The 10650-nt window shown below is 43.1% G+C and overlaps 1 protein-coding gene across 1 annotated transcript; it reads left to right on the forward strand.

Moving 5' to 3' along the window:
• The first annotated feature begins 7764 nt into the window (after positions 1 to 7764).
• On the forward strand, positions 7765 to 9399 carry LOC144784104 (ribonuclease inhibitor-like). Its single transcript, XM_078662786.1, has one exon. The coding sequence runs from the start codon at positions 7765 to 7767 to the stop codon at positions 9397 to 9399; it is 1635 nt and encodes a 544-aa protein (XP_078518912.1).
• The last annotated feature ends 1251 nt before the right edge of the window (positions 9400 to 10650 follow it).

Consider the following 10650-nt stretch of genomic DNA (forward strand, 5'->3'; position numbering starts at 1 on the left):
GTTGGGCCCCTGTTCGGCCATTTTGTTTTTCTGCCCCTGCTAGACAGGTTGGGGGATTTACCCTCAGTATGCCTCATTGCGTGAAAAAAATCAAGAATTGAACCAAAGAAACCCAAGAATACAATTTACGTTCACAATCAGCAAACAAGAAATACCGTACTTAGATGTACTCGTACAACTGCAAAACAACAGAATAGAAACTTTGGTTTATCACAAGCCCACAGACAGAAACAACACCTTGGCTTATAACAGTTTTCACCCCAGGAATCTTTTGCGAAACTACCATACTCGCAACTCATACGTTGCAAAAGAATAGCATCTACTCCACAAGCTTTAGAAACAGAAATCACCAGCCAAAGACAAAGATTTGAAGCTAAAGGATATCCTAATGATGTGATACAAAAAGTAGAAAACAAAATCACAGAAATCTCAAGAGAACAACTGTTACAAACCAAAACCAAACCGAGAATGGAACGCCAAGTTTTTGTGACTAAATATTCCACTCAAGCTAATTCAATTAAAAAGATCATCAACTCAAGATGGGAATTGTTGCAAAAGGAGGAAGATTTTCATGGCATTTTTGCCAATAAACCTTTGTTTGCCCATACTAGACATTTCAACTTGCATGAAACAGTGACTTGCGCTAAGAGGGACATAGAGCCTACAAGTTCCTCTAAAGGGATGAAAAAATGCTACAATTGCACCCACTGCAATAATGTAATGGAAGGGCCATTTATACAGCATCCCCAAACTGGCAAGAGAATCAAACTTAGGCAACAAAGAAATTGTAATTCAATGTATGTGATCTACAGCATAAAATGTCCTTGTGGAAAATTGTATATAGGCAAAACAGAGCGAAAGATAAAAGTCAGAATCACAGAACACAAGAGTCGAATACGAAACAAGACTTTAACATCAAGTCTAGTGTCTCATTGGACAGAAATGAAACATACGATTCCGCAATTAAGATTTCAAGTCTTGGAACAGATTCAACTGAAACCAGACCAAAATAATGAAACTTGGTTATCACGAAGAGAAATCTGGTGGATTGACTTTTTACAAACCCAAACACCAAAAGGTCTTAATGACAAAATAGACATGTCATGTTTTCTGTAAATCTACGGACTAGCAACATCTCTTTTAAAGAGAGACTCTATTCTTCTGAAACAGGAACTTGAATCCACAGATTCTATAACTGTATTTAATTTCTTACATCAATTTCTTACATTTAAGACATAAACTTGTGTCTATTTGGAAATATATATGATATGATTTTTGGGTTTGACTTGTTAATGTAGTGAACTTAAGAGTTTTCGGTACTCCATGGTACATACAATGCATCAATGTCAATAACATCATTGTTCAACACATGTCATAAACAAGGCTGTGCATAATTGAACTACACACAAGAAAACAATGGAAAACTACACACAGATTTGATTAGCACATCCAATTTTTATTATTGTTCATTTCATCTGGCTCTTCGTTTCCTTTTTCTTTGTTTCTTTGTGCACCACCATAGTCAGTGATAGCTCTACTTAGTATTTCTTCTTTGTCTATAGTCAACCACTTTGCACTCACTATGTTCTCTATATTATTCATCACAACACAATTACTCCATCCAGCAATAAAATAGAGTGAGTATATTTACATCACTCAACAGGAAACGTTTCTGTCGTAACGCCTTCACAGGCAATTTTTCCTTTTCTATCATTGTATCGTCCGTTAAGATTGTTCGGACACTTCCGCAGTCCGTCCTTTATCTTCATATTCGCACACAGAGGCGAGATCCCGGAGGAACATTCTTCGACTTCTTGTCTTAGCCGCCGACCGTTAAACGCGAACCCTCGCTGCTCAGGTATTTATGTTTCCGATTAGATTATTTTTATTAAGCCCTTTGTGACTTTAACTTATGGGATAATATTTTTATTTTAGACAAGGCACCGTGACTTCGTAAACAAGTGTACCCTTGGTTGACGCCCCATAAAGTAAACGGAGCTCCCGCTCATTGAGTCCTACCTCGTAATTACAGGTACTTACTTATTTCTACTAAGCCATTTAGCTTAGCAAAACCCAGTGGAAATTTAATCATAACAATCTCATTTCGTTTTTTCAAGAGAGTGACACTTTAATAGTAGCGGAACTTTCAGTTTCCACGCCAGAAGATATCATGGAATTATGAAAGTATTTCCTAAACAAAATAGGTAAACTTAAGTTTACATGCCTCATCATTCATTTTTTCCAGTTAGCAAAAATTAGTATAACACTAATAGATCTATGTGTATTCCGTAGAAGCCACTATCTTGTCAACCGAGAATCTACATGTGCCACGAGGGTATCGCCCCTGAAACTCACGTTCTAATGCCTGTGAATGCATAGGTAACCCTTTGCTTTACTAACCAGTGAAACTATTAAGAATCACGCTTTTATCTACCTTCCATAGCAATTTCATCATCTTCTGTCTTGTTGACTTTTCAGCACTTCCACTCACAGAGATCGTTTTGATTTTTACCGAAGATATACACCTCGGCCATAACGGACACTTAAGACACGGTATGAAATTCAGTACTGTCGCCAACCTTGCACTTTTCAATAACAAGATCATTTTATAACCAGAGTACTATTATTCAATTTTAAGGTCCAAATTGGAACATTTGCTGAACTTTGAGTCTGCATATATATTAAGCACCACATGGCAGTAGAGCACTAATGGTAAGTTTTTTCATTTGTGCTATTTTTCTCAATTAGATAACCACTTTTTCATCAATCAGAGTTTCATTCACTTTTACCTCTTTATTTTTTTCACCAATGGAATAACATGGTTTATATCTTCCAAACCACGTAATTAAGCAATACTTATCGTACTCTGGGCAATGATGGAATGTTATTATTCAAAATCATGCATAGCATTGTTAAATGTCGATTTATGAGTATGTCCAACAGAGTTATTTTCATATTTACCCAAGAAAATGTCATATGTTCGACTAGTTTTGTTAATTATGAATCAACGTTTGTAAACCAATCAGTTAACCACACTGTGTGCTGACGGTCGTAGGTTAAACATGTTTACTATATTATGTTTTTCAGTGCCCCTGACGAAGGGATAGCATCCCGAAATGCATTGGGACAGGATAACTTTTTTCTTCATTTGTAACCGTGTTCTGTTTTATCAAATCAGTGAATTGAACGTTTGAGCAAAAAAGCATGAACAAGCATCGTTTTTGATATATGCAAACGCATTAATTTCGGAAAAACAGAGAAAATATCAACACTAATAAACTTTTTGAAAATCTTAAGCAATGTTTCTTAATTAAGATTACAAAGGCAGATGGATCTCTGCCAAAGGTAGTGCGGAAAGGGTCTAATGACGACAGTCACTAGTACATATTCATTCTTTAATTGTGGAGATTGGCCGCTCCTCCCCTCACAGCACACCCTCGCAAAAATATGATATAATCATATCCAAAAGTCAAAACGGAGTAAAAAGGAGTGCACTTCGCAACCCCACTCATTCATTGCGTGAGTGGGACAGAAACTTCTCTAGACACCAGAGATTTCCTTTTCTGTTTTTTTTAAATAAAGTCAGGGCCTGGAGACTCACCCAACCCCTGGAGTTCAAACAGTCTTTCTGCCTCGACGAGGGACAGACAGAGATTTACCCATATTATGGCCTCCCCTGGGGGTCAGAAACCACGCTAGAACCAGGAGTCTTATTACAGAAAGTGCCAAGGGCCTCTACATTGAGCCCCTGGAGACAGATGCCATTATAGAGCAGGTTGCAGATGCCTATTCCTGTATAGAGCTAAAGGGAAACCACAGACATTACTTTTAGGTTCGGGAGAGAGATAACAAGACCATAACACAGCAATAGACCTGCTCAACCTTCATATTTTCTATTTAGTGGAACATCTATACGATCTATAACACATATCACACTACAAATTGGTAGTATTCAATTTATTTTCAGACAAACCATCATCTCAAAATATTTATACCGCTTGATTTAATATACATTATAAAATTTGAACACAGTCATTTATACCATAATTCATTGTTTCTTTTCCCACATCCATTTACTTAGAAATGTTTTATATCTTGTACTCTCAAAACATTAATTCACTCATTCAGAGTCTATTATCCTCTAAATACAGATTTCCGGACATCACACACAGGGCCTAACAAAGGTACTGGTGTGTTATCTCTGCAGCCAGAACGTTTCTGTGTTCTTTTTTATTGGCGTGGGTCAAACTGTGTGCGATAAATAAGAAGCAGGTATAGCACACCAACGTGGGATACTTTTATTATCAGGAGAATTGTGGGACTGCTGGGCGGTATTACTTTTGTCTGGAACAGCCTGACAGATCTAACAATATATTACTTTTGTAGATCAGCCATCAGGGCAAACAATTGCAGATGAAAATATTGTCATAAAAATAGGATGTCAATATTTTCATCTTTAATTTTTTGCCCTGAAGGCCGAGCTACAAAAGTAATGTACTGTTACATCCATTGGACTTTTCTGGTCACAGGGATACATAGTCTTTGCTGGTTATCCCCAAAAAGTTATACTCAAAGAAATCAACTGTGCTGCAGCTTACAGGGATTTTGCAACGTGTACCAACGATGTATCAATTCGTATGGTAAAATCTAACAAATGAAAAATGGGTATGCATTTTTCAAATGTGCATGCATTTTTCAAATGTGCCTAAGGCCATGATTTAGGAGTTCAATTGATAATAACAAATATTCTATTACTCTGCTCCCAAACTTCTTACAATAAAACACAGGCCCTCTTGTATGGATTGGCCTATCACCCGCAATAGGAAAGGTCCCAAAATTCAAAGTGGAAACATCAAACATTTTCATTTACAATTCATTCATTCTGGCGACATGTGTAGCTGCAGTATTTGTGATTGTTCCCAGGCTTGGCTGGCACCCAGGGAAACAAACCAATGCCAGACATTTCTGAAAACCAGACATCCAAGTGAGCAGGGTGGTGGAGCTTGTGTGGTTCCTGTTAGATTTTCTTAACCCAGAATGCTCTGCAAAGATCAAAATGCAAAAGTTCCAGACTTTGAGGGAATCAACACATTTTCTACCACCCAGGGTTCGCTAACTTATCATGCTAAACACTGTACCACACTTATGTGAGTTGGCCCACTATCCACAGCAGGAACCGGTCAAAACCTGAGCTGTGTGAAGCCAAAGTGGTGTCACTGAGATCTTCAAATGGTTACAGTTTTGTTCAGTCCTATGACGTGTGACCTATTCATGGGAAGCAACACTTCAATCAGGAGAAGGTGGGAACGCTGGGTGGTAAGACTATGGCCATGGACTGGAGGTGCTCAAGTTTTCTGTCACATGAATTTGGGTAAAATAGAGTTTTAAACTCATACCTTGACTTTCTCATGGTATTTTTGTGAAGAAAACACGTGTGGATTATTTATGCAAGCCACACTATCCTGGATTCCTCTGGATCTCTAGGCTTTAGAAATGCCCTGGGATGGGGAGGGTTCCCTGTTTGTCAGAGCCTGAATAGTGTAACCACTGACCAAGGCACGTGAGAGGAAATTGGGAATTGTGTGGGTGTAGCCTTGACAGAAGGGCAGGCAAAGAGGGGAGTAATCCCTCCATTCTAAATACACCAGAGGCATAAATAAGTCTAGTTCTGTTGTCCAATGCCAAGATGAATCACCACTTCATCCCATTCATTTTCTCACTTTTTTCCTGTCAGTCTGGAGGGATTTCAGCCCTGTGGGGTGAGACAATTGTGCTTACTTACCACGTATCAGCAAATCCCTGGGTGGTCAGAAAGAACATACTATACATACATGCACCATGACCTGGTCTCAGAGGCATCTATTTTTAGATTAGTACCTATAAAACGTGTGCACATTACTGCAGTTTTCTACATTACATCTACTCCTCTGTTTTCTTGCTTATGAGGTAGTTGCAAAACGTTTTTCTGCCTCTCATTAAAAGAGAAGGAGACATCATGCTCCGTGAGGCCCCCGGTGATTGACATTATGACTGAAGGGTCAATCCAATAGGAGGACTCACATAAGGAGTTTTTCTACTGGACCTCTACTACAAAAGCTGGTATGACAGAGGCTAATTGAGGTCTACCAGAACGGTGTGTCCAACACTGGTGCTTTGGCGAAGTGTCTGGCCCTGAAGAATTTGCCAAAAATGTTCCTGGCAAAGAAACATGTTGGCATTTGGATATGGTATGCATGAATAGCAACCTGCCTATTTTAACTTGACAGTTCACATTTAGCAAGAGTTTTCCCTCTGAAAACTCTTGCTGCCGGGTAGTAGCTCACTTTGCTTGCTCTGTTTGTACCGCTTGCCTGACCAGTACCTCGGTGGGACTGCAACGATCCACCCGCTTCAACACTTGCAGCCACTCAACAAACGAGGATGGGGACTACATTTCCCAGTGTCCCCTAGCGGCGCCAAACACCGCGTCAGAACCAAGCGCCAGGAGGTGCTTCAAAAATGCTCACGGGCTCCCGCAGCGCAGGTCCCTCGGAAAACTCTTGCTGCCGACAGTGGGTAGCAGCTCACTTTGCTTGCTCTGTTTGTCCCACTTGCCTGAGCAGTTCCGGGGGGACTGCAACGATCCACCCGCTTCCACACTTGCAGCCACTCAACAAACGAGGACGGGGACTACATTTCCCAGCGGCGCCTAGCGGCGCCAAACACCGCGTCAGAGCCAAGCACCAGGAGGTGCTTTAAAAACGCTCGAGGGCTCCCACAGCGCGAGTCCCTTGGAAAACTCTTGCTGCCGACAGTGTGTAGTAGCTCACTTTGCTTGTTCTGTTTGTCCCGCTTGCCTGAACAGTCCCGGGGGGACTGCAAAGATCCACCCGCTTCCACACTTACAGCCACTCAACAAACAAGGACGAGGACTACATTTCCCAGCATCCCCTAGCGGCACCAAACACAGCGTCAGAGCCCAGCGCCAGAGGCGCTTTAAAAACACTTGAGGTCTCCAGCAGCGCGGGACATGCGTGGGCGTGCCCGGGTGCTGCCCGGGCGAAGCCAGGAGGAGGCAGGGCAGGGCCACCTCTCTTTCTTTGGCTATTCAGTGTTTCCAAGAACCTGATCAGTGGCTTTGAACTTTAACTTTAATAGTTTCCCTTTTGACATTTTTTCTAGTACTTGTATTGTTAGTAATTAACTATGAGTAAGTGTACTTGTAAGGGGGCAGGGGGTCCAGGGGTTGTAGGAACACTTGACGCATTTCGTTTGAGGGCCGAATCTGTTCTTATCCACGAAATTGAGCTTACCCAAAGGAGACTTTCTTTAGATCCCCGACAAGCCTCCTTTGAAGTTCCCTTAGTTGGTTCGCTGTTAATCCAGGATCCACCTGCTGATTGTATGCCGCAACTGGCTCCTATGTCTCCAGTAGCATTACCAGATGACCCATCCACTCTAGACAGTGTCCCCATCCCCACTCCTTCATCTCCAGTTAAGATTCTTACATGCCAACAACGATCAATTCAGGCAAAGGAAAGGGAAGGTGCAGCTACCGCCATAGCCAAGTAAAGGAAAGCGGGTGGTCTGCCTCTCACTATACACCAGGCCAGTAAAGTGGCAAAAACTAGAGGGGCGGCTTGTGGTAATAAAGGCTGCTCCCATGTGGTTGCAGATACAAGTACCTCCAGTTCAATAGACATTAGTGCACAGGCCCGTTCTCGACAGGTGCCTTGCAATTCTGAAGACCGCATTTTAGTCAAATTTGAAGACAAATTCACGGCAATGCACAAACCTTTACTAACCAAGCTGTCAGACATTGACTCTAGAATGATCAAAATTGAGCACCAGCTTTCCTCTCCAAAACCTACTCCATCTAATGGACCTTTTAGTGGTTCTATCGATTCTAGGTTAGCAACAGTTTCTGTAACAAATTTGCCCACCACTGAAGTCGGTGCTAGCACTAATACAGTTACACAAGCTCCCCTTGTAAATCCTAGTAGGACGCTCCATAGCTGTGAGATAACCGGTGCTTCCTGTGCAGCTCTGGCCGCTGTCCTTCGCTCCAACTGCTCTTTGCTGGAACTGGACTTGAGTTACAATAAACTGGGTGATCCTGGTGTATCTCTGCTCTGGGAGGCCCTGAAGCACCCAGACACCCGGCTGCAGAAGATCCGCCTCAGGAAGTGTGGGATAACCGATGCTTCCTGTGCAGCTCTGGCCGCTTTCCTTCCCTCCAACTGCTCTTTGCTGGAACTGGACTTGAGTCAGAATTACCGGGATGACGCTGGTTTGTCCCTGCTCTGTGATGCCCTGAAGCACCCGGACACCCGGCTGCAGAAGATCGGCCTTGGTCTCTGTGCGATGCCCAATGATTCCTGTGAAGCTCTGGCTGCTTCCCTTCGCACCAACCGCTCTTTGCTGGATCTGGACTTGAGTGACAATGACCTGGATGACGCTGGTGTATCCCTGCTCTGTGACGCCCTGAAGCACCCGGACACCCAGCTGCAGAACATCAACCTCTATATGTGTGTGATGCCCAATGATCCCTGTGCCGCTCTGGCCGCCGCCCTTCACTTCAACCACTATTTGCTGGAACTAGAATTGAGTAACAATTACGTGGGTGACGCTGATGCATCCCTGATCTGTGACACCCTAAAGCACCCGAACACCCGGCTGCAGAAGATCCACCTTGGTCTGTGTGCGATGCTCAAGGCTCCCTGTGCAGCTCTGGCCGCCGCCCTTCGCACCAACCACTTTTTGCTGGACCTGGACTTGAGTAACAATGACCTGGGTGATGCTGGTGCGACCCTGTTCTGGGAGGCCCTGAAGCACCCGGACACCCGGCTGCAGAAGATCAACCTCAGTGACTGTTGGATAACCAGTGCTTCCTGTGCAGCTCAGGCTGCTTTCCTTAGCTCCAACCGCTCTTTGCTGGACCTGGACTTGAGTGAGAATAAACTGGGTGACGCTGGTGCGACCCTACTCTGGGAGGCCCTGAAGCACCCAGACACCCGGCTGCAGAAGATCAGCCTCGATAACTGTGGGATAACCAGTGCTTCCTGTGCAGCTCTGGCCACGTCCCTCCGCTCCAACCGCTCATTGCTGGAACTGACCTTGAATAGGAATAAACTGGGTGGCGCTGGTGCGACCCTGCTCTGTGACGCCCTGAAGCACCCAGACACCCGGATGCAGAAGATGAGCCTTTATAGGTGTGAGATAACCGGTGCTTCCTGTGCAGCTCTGGCCGCTGCCCTTCGCTCTAACTGCTCTTTGCTGGAACTGACCTTGATTGGCAATTACCTGTATGACTTTGATTTATCCATGATCCGTGATGCCCTGAAGCACTCAGACTCCTGGCTGCAGAAGATCGGGTTTTACAGTGACCCGGTCCCGTTGGAAGAGTATGATGAGTTCTGAGCCACCATGTGACTGAAGCAGGAACAGAAAAAAGAATATTTACATTTAGGGAAACACAACAAAAAGGATTATTTCAAGGAAAGTTAAAACATTCCCGAGCTCTAGAGAAGAAACACATTCTATGTGCCAGGAATGGTGAGGATATTGGAGGGGAAAAAACTGGTGAATGTGAAAGTTGTCAAATCCCTAAAATAAAAGGAGCATAAATGTCTACCAAGCGTCAGTAACTGAGATTAAGGAGAACATTGGCAACGATTGATCCCCACGCCGTGCACTTGAGAAAACTCAGTGCTGTAAATTCTGTTTGATGGTTTATGAGAAATGCTCTGGAGATCCAAACCCTGCCCAACAGATCAGTATCCGTAGACGTGTTGTGATGTGACAGAACCGTCAAAAAGACTAATATCCTCGGTTTACAATTGCAAGCTTTTGTCTCCGTCTCCTGGAGACAAAAGGAATGAAAAGATTATTTAAAAGAAAGTCATTGTAAATACACTTTCTCAGCTGTTGTTACAGCAAAGTTGCTGGATTATCGTTTCCAATATAGGAAGATTTTCCCCCACCAGCTCTGTCTCTTGGGTTGATCCGAGTGGTTTTAAAGTGTCCTGTAACTCCAAAGTGGATCATGTATCTGTCTTAGCCACTGAGCAAAAAAGCATATACTGGCACAGAAAGTATAAAAGGGGCCAGCGTTACGCTATTGAAAATTCATAAACCACCCTGGCATGCTCTAATCATCTGTCATTACTTGTATGAACGAACATACCTAACAGGCAAACACTTAACCCCAAAGACCTTATCAGTGCTCTTAAAACTCCTAAATCAAATGTAATAAACTTGAATCACTAAATGAGACTAATTAAACTTGAGAGAATTCACCCGGGCATAACTTGGAGAAAAGGAATCCATGAGGGGCCTCTTAATAAATACAAGGGGCTCCTCAGTGAAAGTTTATAAGACAAGTTAGATCGGTGCCTTTAAAGGTAGGAAAATGATCCCCAGGTAAAAACCATCATTAGTTAAATACATACATTAAGAAGACCATCTGAAATGTATATTAGAAGTTAATGCTGAGTTTGTCCTCAGCCCTCACATGCCCTTGCCCTTTGTTCCCCACCCTGTGTTTCTGTGAACCTTAGACAGACTTCCTTTGGTCTCTATGGTTGTCTCTTCCCTTATCCTCACTCCCTCTCGTCCCCTACCCCCACTACTTTCTCTCGCCTTTCACTCCTCCCCTAATTGTATTGCTGA

The sequence above is a fragment of the Lissotriton helveticus genome, chromosome 10, assembly GCF_964261635.1.
Source record: "Lissotriton helveticus chromosome 10, aLisHel1.1, whole genome shotgun sequence".
In the NCBI taxonomy this organism is placed as follows: Eukaryota; Metazoa; Chordata; class Amphibia; order Caudata; family Salamandridae; genus Lissotriton; species Lissotriton helveticus.